Source organism: Falco punctatus (genome assembly GCF_963210335.1).
Source record: "Falco punctatus genome assembly, chromosome: Z".
In the NCBI taxonomy this organism is placed as follows: Eukaryota; Metazoa; Chordata; class Aves; order Falconiformes; family Falconidae; genus Falco; species Falco punctatus.
This window is the reverse complement of record NC_137586.1, coordinates 9,798,185-9,816,955: the sequence shown is the minus strand read 5'-3', so window position 1 is coordinate 9,816,955 and position 18,771 is coordinate 9,798,185. Positions and strand designations below refer to the sequence as shown.

The following is an 18,771-nucleotide window of genomic DNA, read 5'->3' as shown; positions in this document are numbered from 1 at the left end:
TGCTGACACAAGCTGCTCTTCACACAGTGGTTGCTTCTGAAGGCTGCTGCCCCTACCATCTTAGCCAGGAGGTCCTAAACTATGAAGTACTGCAGCAGATCTGAGTGTGCTGTATCAAGCTGATAAAAATATGTTTAGATGCTGCCCTTGAATTTTTTAAGAAGTCCCTGACTTTATTATAGCCAGCACTAAAGTACTGATAACCTACCATTTAAACAAACACTTAGGGGGACTTGTTTTCTGCTTCAATTTATCAAATGCTAGAGTTACAGGATTAGCAACTGAAACCAAAATCTGTTGAAATGCTGAAGCAGCTTTTAACCACAGTAGCCCCTGTCAAGGAGGTGCAAAGAAAGCACTTCCCTCATTTCAGTTTATTCAGCTAGTTCAACAACCCAGAGAGAAAGGCTGTACTTCAAGAATAAACAAGGTGCCCAAAGCTGATGTTGCCAGCTCCAAGAGCACAAATCAAGCATTCGTATTACTGACCAGCCACACTTTCTTTAAGGTCACATTAAACACAGGTTTCCCTCAAAATATTTATACTTGAGCTTAACTAGAAACCTTTGTACTTTCCCTCTAACACCCATCCTCAAACTGCACCTCAATCAGCAGCAGATTCCCGAACTCATCACTACGACGTTTAAAAAAGTTACATCCTGCAATTGCTTATTTCTAATCCTGCTTACCTCACCTTAGGAAACTAAAAATACTAAACAAGATGAACCTAGATGTTTCATCAAGCCAAGAAATTTGAAAAATAGATCGGACACTGATCTGAACTAGTGCTGACCTTCAATATGCTATGAATTATCACAGAAGTCACCCCACCAAATAAAGTTTAGCGTATTAATCTTATCTCTAAACGATTCAGTAAGCAAAGTCTAATACGTCTGAAGGTCTGCCTAAAGGCTCAATACAAAGAAAGCCAAGAACATCACTTCTCAGGACAACAGAACTCCTTCCTAGAGACAGAAAAGGGTCTAACACCACTTTTCCAGCAGCTCAGAAGTTAGGATGCATAACCAAAGATCAAATGCTACCAAAACAAAACACCACCATGCCACAGCTCCTCATGAAGGAAAGATGAGACAGGAACAACATCTGACAGACTCCAACCATGCTGCTTAAAGGGAATCCCTCTGGTGCGGAGGGGTGAAGGCATCATGAGACCTTAGTCTCCCACTCTCAAAATAAGTATCACAGGATCAGTCAGAAGAATTTAGAAGGCATGACAGTTCAAGGACATCAAATACCACCAAAGATAGCCCATTCGTAGTAATGAGGTAAGGCAACTGGCAACCTTGACTAAATCTACACTTGTTAACACACATTCGCAGATTATTTCCAGGCTGCTTCAGCTTCTTTCCAGGAACAATTGCAAACACACAATCCAGAGAGCTCCCCAACCAAACAAAAATATTTTGACCCATTGTGATTTCTTTGAAAAAAAAATGGATGAGTAATGTAAGTGCAGGAAGAGGTCACCAAACCATTTGGATGTAAAAATGACCTAGTCACCAACCAAAGACCAGAGTGAATTCCCGAGTAAGTAATAATGGAGGCGAGCCTAAGAATATACACCTATCACACCTACATGAGTAAGCCAGCCAAGTCATTACAAAAGACAAGCCTTGTGCCAAAGCCTTGCCTTCCTTCAAAACAATGAGGCCAAACTGAATGTGACTCAAATCTGTTATTCCCCAAGCTACAGGTTATTTTGGTTTTGTGGAACAAAGCTCTTAAACCTTGACCCAGAGAGGCCAAGAGGCACTGAAGATGTGTATTAGCCAAGCGAAGAGATCAGCCAAAATGTTTTCAGTTTGACAGAAGGCAAAGGGCATGAAATGGGAGATGCAGGAGCTACTACTGAAACAGTTAACTCCTGGGAGAAGTGAGCCGAAGGGGACAGTATTTTGCCACAGACCAAGTGGACATTAAGTGCAATGGGGTAGGCCCAACACAACATATCTTCTGCAGACACCAAAGGTTTTTAATCACTTCTTCTAAGATAAACATGCAATTACTACTCCTCCAGCAGTTTTGAGAATTTAAGTCTGCTCCCTTCAGCTCCCTTCTGGGACAACAGGGCCAGATTTCTCGCTTACTGTATTTACAGGAGGGGAAATGACAAGCACAAAAGGTTTTTTTTGGATTAACAGGAAGGCTGAGAGAGGAATTGAAAGAGTTTATCTACCTCCACCAATTACGCGATGCCGTAGCACTTTGAAGGCTGCCCTCTCAAAGTCTGGGGAGGAAGAGAAGGGAAAAGCGGGCAGGGGGGCAATAATGTAAAGGAGTCCCGAGCCCGTCGAGCTCTGAGGTACACACAACCTTCACCCCGAATTCCTCATCCTGCACAGGATGCTCCTGCGGGACGAGAGGGACGGCCGGGCAGCCCCTCGCTTTGAAATAAACACACCGAGCGAAGAGCCCCGGGACAGCCGGGGGTGGAAGGAGGGGGTCGCACCCTGCCACGCGGTACCTGCACTCCTCCGGGGCCGAGCCCAGGCAGCGGGGCGGCTGCGGCTCGCATCCCCCGGGAGAGGGGGGCCCCGCAGGCCCCGGCCGGCTCCGCCGACCGCCCCCGTCCCCCCGCCGCCGGCAGCGGCAGGGGAAGGGCAGCTGACTCGGTACCACCCGCGGGCGCCGGGCCTGCCCGCCCGCCCTCCTCCCGCAGGCCCCGACCCCTTCCCGCGGGGCGCCGAGGGGCTGACAGCGGCCGCGGGCCGGCCGACGCGCCGGAGTCCCTCCGAGCCCGACAAAGAGGCCCCGGCGGGCGGCAAGGGGCGTGCGCGCAGGCCCCAGCCGCGGCTCCCCGGGACCACCGCGGCGGCGGGAGGCCGGGCCTGCCGGCGGGGCGCGGAGGGAGGGCCCTACCTTGAAGTACCCGCCCTCGTAGAGGGTGTTGGGGGGCCCGAAGATCGCCACCTCCCAGTTGTAGAGGTCGGACTCGTCGACCAGGGTGATGCGGAAGCCCTCCACCGGCTCCTCCTGCAGCGACTTCAGCTCCAGCATCAGCGCCTTCTGCGAGCTGCTCATCTGCTGCTGGGCCATGGCGCGGCGCGGCCCCCGCCGCCGCCCCGCGCTCCCGCTGCCGCCGCCCGCCGCCGCGCTGCCCCCCGCCCCTCCGCGCGCTGACGGCCACCGCCGCCGCCACTTCCTTTTGTGACGGCGCCCGCTCGCCGCTGACCTCAGCGCGCCGCGCCGCGCCGCGCCGCGCCCCGCCGCACGGCCAGCCACGCCCCGCCGCACGGCCAGCCACGCCCCGCCGCACGGCCAGCCACGCCCCGCCGCACGGCCAGCCACGCCCCGCCGCACGGCCAGCCACGCCCCTACCGGCGCGCTTAAAGGGGCAGCCGTTGGGGGGCGCACCTTCCCTCCGGCGAGGCCTGGGGCAGGGGGGAAGCCACGTGCTGGGGTGGGGGTGGGGGTCACAGGTGGGCACAACAGGACGTGGGTGGCCCCCGCTACTGACCCGCACCGCGGTCAAAAACGGGTGGGTTTTGTACACACAAAGGGTGGGTTCTGAGGAGCCACCTGGTGACCCAGCATCCCTCAAATCCCGGCAGCAGGCAGGGGGGGAACAGGCAGTGACACCCTCCCCCACACACAGCGTGGTTTTTCACACGGCTCCGTGGAGGTGCGAGGCGCTCCTGGCAGAAAATGCAGGTTCCAGCCTTCCTCCCATTGCCTGGCCTGGGGAAGGGAGAGAAACGTTGGGAGAGGTGAGGGACATTGACCCCCAAACACGATCACACACCTATTCCTTAGCCAGCCTTTAGGAAAGAACATAAATATTATTCCTTACAAAAATAAGAAAAATAAAGCAATGGTCCAGGAGGAAGATGCACGGCACAGCCACAGCGGGTGCAAATCTGGATGTCACTTCTGGGAACGTTAAGACACACCCCTGCCCTGCATCGTACAGGACCACCCTGGTGCTGGAGAAAGCACCCACATGGATGTAATTCCAAGCTGGACATCTTATCTCAGCCAGGACGGGAGAAATCATGAGGATGTAACAGCCTAGGCAGAGAAAGCTGATGCGTATTCCTGGAATCGAAGATTTCATGTGGTTCTAACATGAACAATTTCAGTAGCTAATAGTCTGTGATGAGTTTTAAATTAATTGTATCGTCTCCTCAAAAATGTCAAAAAGTTATTTGAAGGAAATCTCTGTGGACTTGTGGCCAAATAAACTTGGGTATTGAACAAAACAGAAAGTCATGCTTTAATGTAAACCTGTGCTGTGGGATTACATGGAGCCCAGAGGTGAAATGGTAAAGGACCCTGAGATGCTGATGCATAGAGAGGGATTGAGGAGTGTTCACTTCAGAGATTAATTAAGTGAGCGAAGTGATCAAAGACAGCAAGAACAAGGGGAGAGTCAACAGGGACTGTCCAGAAAATAGGAACTGATAATGAGGAATGCTTGTTTCGTTAAGACTGTGGGACTCTCTGCCATGGGGTGATGCTCTATCCAACAACTCAGCAACATTCAGGGAGGCAGGACATTTATTTGGATGTAACAGAAGTACCGCAGTTACCACATAGAAAGGAGTGGGATTCATCGGACACCTCGTGTATGAGACATCTTAAGCCATTTCTGCTTGGCATTCATCCTCCTGCACATGGCAGGGCTTAGTCGTTAGTTCAGCTAGGAAGGACCTGTAACAATTGTCTAGTCCCAACTGCCTGACCAGTTCAGGGCTGACCGAAAGTCAAAGCATGTTGTTAAGGGTATTGTTCAAATGCCCTTTTAAACAATGACAGGCTTGGGGCATTGTCCACCTCTCCAGGAAGCCTGTTGCAGTGTCTTTCCACCCTCTCTGCAAAGAAATGCTGCCTAATGTCCAGCCTAGACCTCCCCTGGCACAGCTTTGAACTGTTCCCACACATCCTATTGCTGGGTGCCAGGGAGAAGAGCTCAGCACCTCCCCCTCCACTTCCCCTCCTTAGGAAGCTGTTGAGAGTGATGAGGTTGCCCCTCAGCCTCCTTTTCTCCAAACTAGGCAAACCCACAGTCCCCAGCTGCTCCTCATAGCCTTGTCCTTCCAGCCCTTTCACCAGCCTTGTTGCCCTCCTCTGGACACAATCAAGGAGCTTCACATCATTCTTGAATTGTCTTGGACAATTCAGTTGATGGACATAATCTTGTCAATATAGGATCAGGCTGACGGGCAGGACATGTTGGCTGGGAGCCATGCTCTCATTTTTCTGCCAGACTTCCTGGGTGGTAGGTACTTCCATCATCACTGGGTTTGGCCAGCCATCTCAGTACCTCAACATATGGGCCACATCTGGGAGGGCTTCAGACACAGTGCTTTCAGCAGTGCTTTCTCTGGGAGAGAGAAAGCACTTTACCTTTGCTCACCACTTCCCACCCAGCCCCATGACGCGGGTCAGCAATGAGTCTTTGGCTTCATCCCAGTCCTTCCCAGTCCCAACAGTCCTGTTCCAGCTGTCCATGCTCCCTGCTCCTCAGACCCTATCAGACCCATTCACACCTCCGTCGCCACCTCCCAGACACCAAGGTTTAATGCCACAGTCACCATCGTTCCCAGATGTCCCAGGTGCAGCATGCATTTCCAGCTGCCCCTCTATGTGCTGCATTTTCATCACTAATGAGTCTAATAATGCTTCTGAACTGAAGAGCCATGCTGCGACCTTCTGTGTTGATGCCACCCAGCAATGACCTGCTCTGTTAATGCAGCATCCCAGCTTGCTGGTGGGCACATGAATTTGCTTGTGCTTGGAAGAAAATGTTGGGTTGATTCCATGTGCAGGAGGTGAGGCCTTTCGGGATTGTGCTGCCCCTATTTCTATGGTAATTGAAACACCTTTCCTTGCAGCCAGCACAGGCTTTGTCTGAACCAACCTAACACTGGAAGAGATGGGACAAGCAAAGTTTGGAGCTATTCAGGACTTATCTCCATCTGCTGCCTGTCTCAAATGTTAATGAAAGCAGTAATCATGCAAGGCAGAAAGTAAAGCAATGTATTCAATAGGGCAAGCTGAAAACTGTCCATCAGGCCTGCTTTTAGAGAGAATATTGCTATTTTTCCCTAAAACGTTTTTTACCCCTCTCCTACTAAAACATCCACTGCTCACAGGAAATAGAAACTGTCAAAGCAACAGAGCCCTTTGAAGCCTGGGCAGCCCCCTCCAAGGTTCCTGCCTGCATTTCTGCCCTTGCTCCCACGGAGGCTCAGCTGCTCTGCCTGGCATCCATTTCCCCTGGCCTTGGCTTCCTGAGGCTGACGTAACTTTTTGATTTATCATATGGCATTACTCCCCACTAATCAGCTCTGATGTATTACAATGGAAGGATGAAGCCTTGTCCTTCTCCCTCCTTACCTGCTTTCCTGTGGATGGTCACTGCCTGCCTGCAAGCAGGGGTCTCCATGGGATGTGCTCTACCGCAAACCATACTGCTCCCTCTTCATCTCCTTTTTCACCTGAAGGAATCTGTTTGTTCTTTGGGCTCTGAGAAAAAGAAATTGCGTCTGGTGGAGGAACACATGGCTCCAGGAAGGGGAAGTCTCACCAGGAGGGAAGGAGGATACATGTGCCATTAATCCAGCCGCCGGCAGCAAAACTTGTCGCTGTAAATTGGACCTTAAGATGCCACCAGCACCTTATGTAAATCTGAGATGAGAACTTCTCTTCAAGTCCTTTCTGCTTTGTTCTCATCATCTATTTTTAATACCACTTTTCCTCTTCTCTTTCCTCCTTCCTGCAAGCTGCATTCAAGAAGGATGACAGAGTTAACTCCTCTGCTTAGCAACAGCAGAAGCCTTGAAAATGCAAATGCAAATCTTGTCATCACATTAGAGGGTTACTGACCCCTGAGCTGCCAGGAAGAGGGGACAAGAGGAGAGTAGATGGGGCATGTCCCACCTACATGATCCTGTTCTTGGGGCAGGATCATCTCACATGATATTCTTCAGTGCTTTATCCAATTTCTTTCCTGAGTGGCTCAAAAGATGAGCTAAAAAAAAAAAAAAAAAAAAAAAGGAAGTGGCTCCTTTCCCTAGGTGACTGGACTCACCTGGGCTAAAAGATGACAATATCTCCTCTCCTACTGCCTCCTCCCCTGCTCCTGTGCTCTGGCAAGGCATCAGAAAGGATCCTGGGAACTCTGATCTTCTGTGATGAAGAAGATTGGGCTTGGTGTAGGAGCCCTGCTCAGCTTACAGTCGTCCCCCCCCAAGCCCTTTGTAACTCAAACCACTGACAGCTATTCCTTGGGCTGTACTGGAGCAGAGCAGGACATCTGGAGGTCCATCACCCTTCTGCCCCAGGGCAGTATCAGTTTATACGAAGCAGCCCAAGACATATTTGTCCAGCCAGTTGTTTAATATTTGTCTTTCAAACTGCCCAAAATGGAGATTCACTTGCTCCTAGGTCAACACATCCCTGGGCTCAGCTCACCTCTCTGTTAGAGAGATGTTAGGTGCCCCCTTGCCCCAGACCTCATCCATTTTCTCTTGTCCAGGCCACTATGGGGATATGGAAGATAGAAAGAGGGGCCAGGATTATTTTCTCCATCTCCTTCCTGGAGTGCTGTTGCCCAGCTGAATGCAAATCTCTGGCTAAGGCCATACTGGTGTTGGCAGTGCATCTTTCCCACTGCAGCAGCACATGCTGCCTGTCAGCTGAGTGGAGATACCACTTGGGGCTTTGCAAGCTGGTTTCTCAGCCCCAGAGGAACCAGCAACAGAGGAATCTGAGGTTGCTTCTTTTATTTACACTAGATACCTCAGTCCCAGGCCTGAGGACACAGAAGCACCACGGTGATGGATCTCAGCCCAGGCACTAATGCCCTGTTACCGAGGAAGGATTTGCCCAAAAAACTCCCAAAGCATCTAACAAGGGATATCAAAGTGCAATTTTCTGCTCTGCTGCCCAAATGAGCAACACAGTGTTACCACCTCCCACAAAAGAGAATGGATGTACAAGAGTCCTCACCTTCACATCAATACCTATATAGGTTCCTATATTTGGGGACCAGAGCATCCGAATACCCAAGGGAAGTGACTGAATCTTTAAGAATAAAACTCTCTCTGCAATTTACCTTTTGGCTTTATTTCACCTGAAAGTGGGGCAAGCTGATCCTCGGGCAGAACTCATCACAGCGATGAAAAGACATTTTTGAGCACCAGTTGGCAGCATCTGGGTTAGCAGAAGCCTCCTGCATCAGGGTAGCCACCAGCAGAGAAATGCAAAATCTGGAAGACTCGAAACAAAGCAGAAGAAAAATGAAAAGATCTTTAGCGGAGGTTTTTTAAGCCTTATTTTGATTTGTCCTTTTTCCTGCTTGTTTAAATTTGAATGGAATGAAGTTGGGGTTTTTTTTTCCTCTTTTCTACTCTAGTTTTCTTTTTAAATGGATAAAGTCCATCACAAGGGTTTGATAAAAGAGTGCCATCAAAATGCCTGCTGCTGCTCTCATCCAGCTGATGAATAAATTATAAGTGCATTACAATGCTATTTCAGCTGTGATTCCAGGGCCTAAGGAGGGTGGTGGCTATGACCTTATGCCTGTCAGACAGTGGTTTGCATTTCCAAAGAGTTCACGTAACCAACTGCTCAGGTCATCTTACACCTCCCGTTCTGGCTTCAGTGTGCAGAAATATCTGAGACTGTTTATCCTGCCAGCTGTGGGGACAGTCCTCCAGCTGCACACAGCAGTGGTGGTGTGTGCTGTGGTCCTCAGAGGCTCGTGATCTGATTTCTGTTGAAGCCTGAAGTGACAGTTGTCACCCTCCAAAGCAACAATGTGGGGGGCATTTTGCTTTATTGATGGGGACATAACTGACATACCCATATTGTTCAGTCCCAGCAATAGTTTCTGTGTTGGGGACTGGCATTTTAGGTTATTCTTGATGCATGAGACATCCCTGTCTCAAGCATCATGGTGTGGCTGAGATGGCACGGCCATCAGCATCACTGGCATGAGTTGGTGTAGGACCCTGGAGAGACACCAGCCTAAGCTGACATCCCCAGTCCTTCACCTTCACCTCTGCTGCAGTATCAACTCTGCAGGACTGTCCTTCCCTTGAGAGTGGGTGACCACTAAGCAGGGACTCCTGTCTGGCACCATTCCTGCGGATGAGCCATCTGGGTTAGGCAGGCATCAGGGTGAATGGGCTGGAGCCCACAGAGCAGCTGCTTGCTGTGGGTCCATCAGACCCCAGTTTTACCTTCAGAGCAGCCAAATCCTTGTATTTGGGCAGAAACCACTGTGTGAAGGGACACCATTTTGCAGAAGGCAAATGAGGGGGAGGAGGAAGTTCTTCTGGCTCTCACATCTCAAACTCACTCCTGGCTCAGGGGCTGGGTACACATCAACACCATGATCCTTGCTGGGCTGACACCTTTCACTTCCAGCACATTATTGGCTTCTATCAGGTGAGCTTATGAGCACTCTCACTCACTGCCATACCTCTGGGGTCTCTGTGGCTTGGCGTCCAGCAGTGTTGCAGTCATCATTTGCCAATAGCTCCACTAAAATCCACAGCCAGGCTTAGCTGAAGATACACAGCTCAGGTCCTGCCCAAGGCCTTGAAAACTGACCACAAAGAAGAGGTTCCATTAGGAAACAGGGAGTTGAGCTGAACCTTGTTTTGCCAAGGCTGAATTTGGCCTTTTCATGACCGTTTCCTACAATAAATATGAACAGATTCAGAGGAAGGAAACCAAACTGCAGCATAAGCACCAAGCTGCAGGCACAAACAGGCTTGGGTGGCTAAATGGCAGAGGGCATCCCTTGGGTTAGGAAGTCCAGAGAAGGGCTGGGGCACATGTTCCCTTACAGTCTCAGCCTCCAGCTTCCCAAAAATGAGGTGTTCCTCTGAAAAAATGTTTGCAGGGCTCATGCAGCAGATGCAATGTCTCACTCCTCTGTGTGCACAGGTAGGCTATGAGCTCTGGAAATCACACTGCAGTGGATGTGAGGCAGCACTGGGAAGGGAAGACCGTTGCACTGGCCCTGCAAACTGTTCTGTGTGTCTATGCGTGGCAAGGAGGAGGCTGAACTTCCCTGCTGGAGGCTGAATCACCAGGAGGCTAATTAATCCAAATTTCCCAGACAAGTGAACAAGTCTGGAGAAGCCTCACTGCTTGGCTTGAACGCACTGAGCAGCACAGTCATCTCCACCCTGGGGCTTGCCATCCCAGGGAAATTTGGGAAAAGCTTTTAAGGGATCTGGGAAAAAAACAATAGAAAACCACTGGTGTGATCTCACAAGGCCAAAACCCTCCTGCATTGCCCATGTGGGAGAGCAGTGCGCATGCACCCTCCTGGAGAAGAGGCCTGTGAAGAGATGGGTATCTCAATGCCAGCCTGCAGGGATGAGGGCTCAGGAGGCAATAGCTGGAGGTTGAATGTCTGCCCCTTGGCCCTACCAGCAACTTACATCCCTGTCCCCTTCAGCCACCCCTTGCTGGTTTCCCTTACTCCATCAGTACCCTGTTGCAGACCTTGGGGCAACCCCAGTTATGTCCCTGCCTATTTTTGTGGCTGTGGCTGGAGGGCTCAGCCCTGAAAGAGGGTTCCTAGGGCAGCTGTCAACAGGGCAGAGCGTGGCTGTGCCCTGTAGGTGCTGTGCCTCAATGCTTTGCTGTACCAACATCTCAACCCCCATCTACAGCTGCCCACAGGGTCAGGTAAGTCTCCTCCAGACTTGTTTACCTGCCAGGAGATTTCCATTAATCACCTGCATGCTTCTCCATCTGCCTGCATCTGGCTGCACCAACTTGAAGCTTTCAGTGCATGGTGGGTTTGGCACATCCCATACCTTTGTCCCATCTAGCACATCTCAACATCCTCTGCCTGCCCTGTAGGATGGGTCGTTCCCCCCTCCAAACTTCAGCTGTCAATTCAAGGGCTAGCAGAGTACAGAGGGACCCAATACCAGGCTGCATATTTGCATCTGGGTGCGCATCAGGGCTGGTCCCCTATACAGGAGCACCCCCATTTTGAAGGTGGAAAAGGCTCTGATGCTGCCCCAAGCTATCAGCTGTGGATTTTATCTGAGATGCATTTGTTTTGGTTTTGATGGACACCCCAAGGATCTAGAAAATTAGGAGGGAGGGAGTTTAAGAGCCAACCTAAGCCTTTGCCTCTGGACCCTCATTTGTGTAGTGCTTTACATTAAAATGCTCTTGTTCTTGTCTGTGGTATGAGGTGGGAAACAGGTGAGAGAAGGTGATGTATTTACTGGTGCTGTAAGGGAGGTGTTCAGTCCAAGAGCTGGCTGTAGCCCTGTCCTGTTTGGTGTGTTCTTATCGCCAAGACCTTTCTTTGCTCTCACCCTGGGGAAGGAAAAAAAAAACCCTGAATGTACTTGTCATCTGGTGGGAAGGACCAAAAAGGGCAAGTTTTAGATATTTCTCTCTTTCTGCTGCCCCTCTAGTATGAAAGGGTGGTGAGTAAGGCAAAGCAGAGAAGCCCTGTGGGGTGGATGCCTGAAAGCATCTCCCTCCACAGGGAAAATGTGTGGAGCAGGGAACAGATGGGAACAGAGGAAGCAGCAAGCACCGTACAGGGAAAAAATCCTTCTCTTTGCAAAGAAGCAGCCAAAATACCATGAAGGCCACACAACTTGGATAAAAGCTTTCCTCCACCTCAAGCATGTTCTTCTCTTAGCATCTATTTTTAATATATTTATCTTTTTTTTTTCTTTAAGTGCAGCAATGGTGAGCATCGACAGGGCACTCAGATCCTTCTTCCCTTGGCAGCAGAACACAGGATCAGCTTCAGAAATGCAGAATTTTTCCCTAGAGTGAGGCATATTTTCATTTATCTGATCATTTATGAACAAAAGAAATTGGAAGGGAAGGTTTAGTAACATCATGGCTAGCTTGTCCTCTAACAGTATAGAGCTGTTCCTTCCAGAGCCATTTCCAAGCTTGGCTTCATCATAGGGCAATTTTCTGGCTTCTTTTTTTTTTTCATATATGTGAAAATATTGCCCCATTTATTCTGCTCCTTTTTATTTACACTTGTCAACATCCCATCTTTCACATATATATGAAATGTATATACCTACATACTTCTTTCATTTCTACTTGCTGTATAAAAATTCACAAAAGCTGTCAAATGATCTGACAAAAGAGCACAATGAAAATGCCCTGCTGTTACTCCTAATATTCTGCAGATTCATACATAACAAAAAAAAATAATTGAGTAATATTTTATCTGGGGCCCTTGGAACACAGGACATGGGAATATATATACCTCCCAGCTCTTCTCATCCTTGGAGGTATTTCCAAAGGCTTGGCAAAGCAGGAGAAAAGGCTTCTCACTTATTGAATCGTGGAATCATGGCATGGTTTGGGATGGGTTGGGTCGGGTTGGGCTGGGAGGGACCCTCGGAGGTCGCCGGGCCCAACCCGCCAGCAAGGGGCAGGGCCGTCTCAAGTCGAGGAGGTTCTGAGAGCCCCGTCCAGGCTGACCTGGGAGGTTTCCAGGGACGGGGCGCGTCCCACCTCTGTGGGCAACGTGTTGCAGCGTTTTGCCTCCCTGCTGGTTGCAGCGCGCTGCCTTCCTCGTACGGAGCGTGAGCCACCCCTCGTTTGGTGTGAAGCCGGTCCCCGCTGTGGTGTGGCTGCAGGCCCTTTGACCAAGTCGTCGGCCGTCTTTCTTGTGAGCCCCCTGGAAGTGCTGAAAGGCCGCAGTAAGGTCTCCGCGGGGCCTTCCCTGCTGCAGGCTGAAGAAGCCCATCTCTCTGAGCCTTTCCTCGTAGGAGAGGCGTTGCAAGGCTCTGACGGTGTTTGTGGCCCTGCTGTGGACGCGCTGCAAGAGGTGCGAGGCCTCCCTGTAGCGAGGCCTCCAGAGCTGAATGCAGCTCTCCAGGTGGGATCTCACAAGAGTGGAGCAGAGGGAGAATCACTTCCCTTGAGCTGCTGCCACACTTCATTTAATGCAGACCAGGATATGGTTGGGTTTCCAGGCTGTGAGCAGATATTGCCAGCTCACATCCAGCTTTTAATCTACCAGTATCCCCAAGTCCTTCTCCTCAGGGCTGCTGTCCATTCCTTCATTTCCCAGCCTGTATTGATACTAGGGGTTGCTCCAACCCATGCACAGGACCTTGCACTTGGCCTTTTTGAACATCATGAAGTTCACGTGAACACACCTCTCGAGCTTGTCCAGGTCCCTCTGAATGCCGTCCTGTCCCTGACTGTGCTTCTTGGGTGTCAGGTTGGCAATGTGGCCAACAGCATTTTATTGACACTGGAGTGACTGCAAGACAGACCTAAGACTTCAAGGCTCTCTGCTGGTGCTGACGCTAGCTTCACAAGAGATACTTTGCACAGAGAGAGAGAGAGATGTCAACACTTTGGACAGCCCTTGGCATGAAGATATCATTCTTTTCGTTCAGTCCTTGTACACTAATATGGGGGTAATGGATGACCTGGAGACTTGGAGGCTGTTTTGGGTGCAATGGGCTTGTCTGTTTTATAGACACAGTAGTGCTGGCAGCATAAAAGATGGAAATGTGCTACCATCACTTGGGATTACTCTGAATCCTGCTCCTACCAGCGCTTTCACTGTTCAGCTCTCAGCGCCTTTAGGTCAGGAAGACCACAACCACATTGCACATTGCCCTGCCCTGCTCACCCCTTCAGAGCCTGACCCTGCAGCTGGGTCTGGGACAGTCAGGCTAGGCTCTGCCTGCTTGGGACATGTGTTAATTGCTTTGAATTGTTTCCTTTTTGATCTTGTTTTCCTGCATCACAGGAATGAAAATGGAGATCTGGAAATTCTCACTGCCACTCCATGGACTGTTCTCCCTCTGCCTTTACCTTATCTCACAGCCTTCAGGCTCCACTTTTTTGTTTGAGAACTGGCAGCTGGTGCTTTATCAAGGCTCTGTGTGGAGTGGTTCCTCCTCCGTCATCCTATCTCCAGGAACATGCCTGACCACAGGCCCTGCTGGGTGCTATCTCCTTTCCCCACCTGCTGGGTGCCACATGCCTCCCTGAAGCTCGTGCCTCCAGGATATGCTTTGCACAGCACAGCCGTAGATATTGGGGCAGATTCATACAGGTGGATTACAAACTTACCTAGACCAACACCATGTTTCAGCACCGGGTGCCTCTATACTCTTGAATCTAAAAATGGTCCGCAATGGCCCATCTAGTTGTGTACCTTGCTTCATAGAAATTCACCCTTGGAAGGGTGTAAGGACAGATGATACTTTCCCAGAATATTTCCTCGACCTCCAACATTTTTTTGTGACTCAGACTCCCTGAGTCAGAGGTGTCTTTGGACTTAAGGAGGTGTCCTTCAGTAGATTTTTCTTCCATGAATTTATTATTTTTGAAGCTGGGTAAATTTCAAGTATTTGCAACATCCTGTGGCAAACAGCGGCCTAACCTAATGACCTGTTTGGGTGCAGAATCATTTCCTTTGGTTTGTTGTGATCCTGCCACCTGCTAGTTTTTTTCATGCCCTCATCCTTGTGGTAGAAAGGATGATGAGTGGTCCTTTTCCATCCAGCCACATTCTGCTCTTCGTAATGTTGCAAGCTCTAGCATAACCTTTCCTGGGGTTGTCTTTTGTGGATGGAAGAGCCTCAGCCTGCACAGCTGTTCCTCTTGTGGACATCCTCTAAGGACAGAGACCTTATGGTGTTATGATCATCTGAAGATGGTTTCCCTTTTGTCTCCATCCCTTTCATAATAAGCACCATGACTCTTTGGTACCCAGATTGTTTAAAAGACAAGTCAAAGGAAAATGCCCCAAAGTGAGATTGCGTCATTTCCCAGATGACTTCAAATTGCCCCGTGCCTTAATTTTCTCCCCTGGGTGCTGCTGCTATCCCCTCAAAAACTACAAGACCCACTGCCTGGGGGATATGTCTCATTGTGTTTCTTCCTATGCCAGGCACAGGGGAGGCAAAGGAAACCCCAAATGACAGCAGAGTCATTCACCTCCAGCATAAAACTTGGGTGCATTAATCAGCCTGTTTCAGGACCAAGGATCATCACCTGATGGGCAAGGAAGGCTTCTGCTCATGGCTTGGTAACCCACAGGAGGGCAGGATGGGGTATCCAAGCGAGAGCATCCAGCTGGAAGTTTCAGGTGTGCCTGTCACCCCTGGGTCTGGGCATTTGGGGTTTTTGGATGAACCTGGATGTTAGACAGCAAAAAGCCATCCCTGTGCAGCCTTCGACACCTTCAGAGGGCAGCTGACCTCACCCTGTGTTCCCCTGACTTATCTTGGGGCACATCTCTCCTGGATGCCCAAGCTATGGCAAGTAATTCTGACCCTTTGAGGTCAAACCAGCCAATAGGGCAGCAAAACAGATTTCCCCAAATTCCCCAAAGCCAATGCCCAGTTTTTGTTTTGGTGGGAGGGTCCTAATGTAGATCTCAAAGGGATCCCCCCTGATGGGAAGGACATCTCTGACCTTAGCAGATGACAGCTCTGGCTGACAGCAGCCTTACAGAGGCCACAGGGGCCAGGGAAGAGGAGTTCATCCCAGCCCAAAGTCAGGATGCTCCTCTCTGTTCTTCCAGCCCCGAAGCACCCCTGTGGAGAGGAAGGCCCAGGAGAAGAGCCTTAACATCCACAGGGTAAGACTTTTGCAAGATGTTCCTGGACTGGCAGAGCTTGGAAGCTGGTTTCTGGTAGCACCCTCTTGTGTGGAATCTTCAGGTGGACAGTAATGCAATTCAGCATGCCCTGCTATCTTCCTCCCAGTGGAGGAAGACTTTGGCTTTCTTCTCCTCCCAGCTGAGCTGCCTAACTCCAGAAACACCTCTGAAACATTTACATCTGGGGTTGAAGCTGCCCCTGTGGGTTTGAAACCATGAACGAGGAGGGGTCTGGCAGAGGACAACACTGTTCTGTAATCTCTTTCTGTGGGAAGCCAAAGTAACATGGGGAAATGTGAGGGAGTTTCCTGAATTCCCATGTCAGCTCTGACTCAGCTTTCCTGCACCCAGCAAACCCCACCACTGCCCTGCCTCATTTTCCCCATGAGGTGAACAAGGATGGACCTTACCTGTCTTGAAGAGTCATCGGGGTCATTGGGATGGGGGGGCTGGGCCAAAGAAAAAAAGGGCCAGAACTGTTAGATCTGAGCCAGCTGTGCTTGAAGATTTCAATAAATCAAGTCTTCATCATCATCATCATCATCATCATCACCTCTGCTGACTTTTGCCCAGTGCTACACAGGCTGGCTTTGGCTGAAAGGGGAGGAGGGCACTCACATTGCCAGGCAGTTTGGCACTTGGAGGTTTAAGCCATGAATAAATAAAAGCCTCGTTTGCATGTCCTTGGCTCTTTCCACTCCTTCTAGTCTCAGGAGCTGCCCTGGAGACCGAATTTTTATTTATAGGGGGAAACCAGAGCACTATTCTGCTGCAGGGAGATTGCCCAGGGCTGCCTTGGTGGGACAGGCAAGGCAAACCAACCACTGCTGAACAAAACACAGCACCACTGCGAGAGGGAAAGGGGCAGAGCTTTTCCCTCAGTGTCCCCGATGTGCTTTTTGGAGGCTGCAGGTTGTTTCTTACTATCAGGAAAAAAAAGAAAGGGCTTTTTCCTCCTTGTTGCTATGTGTAAAGCCCACAGCAACAGCCGGGAAATCAGATAAATTCGCTCTCTTGCCTGTAGCAGAAAGCAAACAAAAGGGAGTGGAAAACAAAAACAGGGGCACAAAACAATCTATGCAAAAAAGCAAATGGGTATTTTAAAAGGAGGCAAAACACTGTTAGCACCTTCTGAAGCGTATCAACTTCCCATTAGTTCTCTTTGTGTAATTCAGGTTACCACAGCCTCGAGATAAGGCTGCCAGAGACAACGACTTTGGACAGGCAAAATTGGTCTCCCCCTCTCCGCCCCTGACCTATATGTATGGATTGGTTTAGTCCTCTTTGAATTGTTGACCTTTTAGGCTTTTTTTTTTTTTTTTTTTTTTTTTTTTTGCCTACGGAGGAGTGTATAACACACTCTCCCAGCGAATGAGCCACCGAGGAGGGCTCTGGCTGTCACACCATACCATGAACCTCAGCTTTACTCTGGTAAAGCCCCGTGGCTGCTGCTGCTGGCAGGGGGATGCAAAGCAGTTGCTCCATCCTGTTGCACACAGGTGAGACTTAAGGAACAAGCTGAGACTTCATGAACGATCACCCATCCACGCAACGAGTGATGACTGAAGCTTGTTTTAATCAATGTGGCACTGTGTTGCTCAGGTGGTCCCCAGGCATCAGAAAGGATCATGGCATCCCTCTGATGCCATCCCAAGGGTGAGGAGCTGGGCTTTAGCATTCCTGGGACATGTTTTCTTTCAGTGGCTGCAGGAACGTGCTGGGTACCTGTCTGAATCCCAGGATGAAGCCCTTGGGGTTTTGTTTAAAGCATCAATAGCTAGAAATATCTACTTTACCCTATTTCTTTGCTCTGACAAGATCCCCCACTTCTTGGCCATCGTGAAGACTGCTCATTAGCTACGTGTTTCTGTGATATGGCCATACTTGGGATGGACAGTCAAACATTACAGGAGCGCATTCTTGTGTCATTACCCTGTGTAGCACATTATTTTTGTTTGGGAGTTACAAATACCTCTATCATATGTTAATACTTGATAATTTGAAGCACTTGAAAGTACTTCAGAAACCAAAGGGAGGAACTATTTAATCCTACAATGAAATGCAGAATCTGCTGGGGTAGGACAGAAGCCCCTCTCTTCAGGAGAAGCAAGAAACCCTTCACCTCAAATGCTGGGCAATGAGAAGTGCTGGGTCCCTGCAAGGCTTTCTGCCTCTCTCCAGGTGTTATAGCTAAGATCATGCTTGGGAAAAAAAACAGCACTGGCCATGGGGGGGGGCAAAGCGGGTTAGGGGATGGGTGCAAAGGTTGAATGGGGGGAGCCCTGGGCAGGAGCTGGCTTTGCCAGTGGGGAAGCATGATACATTTGCAGGTGATGCCAAGCCCTGGGGATATGCTGAGGTTTTAGCTCCAGGTTTAGCTCCTCACAGCTGCTGTGGGACTGGAGCATTTCCACAGCAGTGGTGTTTGTGGGAAGGCCCTAGAGTGGAACAAGGCAGTGCAGAGGGAGGGCAGACACACTATGAGCTGGGGTCAACGTGATGCCTAAACCTGCTCAGCAGCCCCATCTGACCCCAGCCCCTTCCTGACAGCTGCATGTGATGCCAGTGGCATTCTTAGGGTGGGAGCAGAGGGAGCAAGGAAGTGTGTGCACGTGGTTGTGCCTGCGGGTGTGCACTCATGCACAGTGGTTTGAGCCACATGGCCCAGGGCATCAGCACCATGCTGGGCTGAGGTTTGGAGGTGCTTGTGATTTTAAGAGATGCTCCCAGGAAAGGCAGCACCAAGCAGCCATGTGCCTCCACATGCTCCTGACGGCCCCTCCACTAGCTCAGCGGGTTCAAAGGCTGCAGGCCGGAGGCTGCTTAGTTGGAATCTTGCAACCTGCTTGCAATCAACCTTGTCAGGCCAAAGGGATTTGAGACCCCTCAGAAAAAAAACCAGCAGGAACCATGTTCACAAATCACCACCAGGCTTTCCATTTTGCAAAGTGTAAAGGGATGGTGAGGAGCAGCAACCCGCTTTTTCTTCTGCAGCTCCCCGTTTCTGGGAGACCAGCAATCCCCGCTAATGGTTCAACATTGCCCCTGGCTCTCCTTGTGTCCCAAGGGAAGGGACAGCCCTGCTCCACCAGCACGGATGAACACAAGGAGGAACAGATCAAAACAGAAAGAATCCAACCAGGAAGAAGAAAAAA

General features: G+C 50.2%; 1 protein-coding gene across 1 annotated transcript in view; it reads right to left on the bottom strand.

The window, feature by feature from the left end:
• UBE2R2 (ubiquitin conjugating enzyme E2 R2) overlaps positions 1-18,771 on the bottom strand; it is a 214,605-nt gene that overhangs the window by 54,775 nt on the left and 141,059 nt on the right. The window contains exon 2 of the mRNA XM_080371173.1: positions 2,881-3,088. Coding sequence (XP_080227299.1) covers positions 2,881-3,057 — 177 coding nt within the window. The 5' untranslated portion in view covers positions 3,058-3,088. The remainder of the gene's footprint in view (positions 1-2,880; positions 3,089-18,771) is intronic.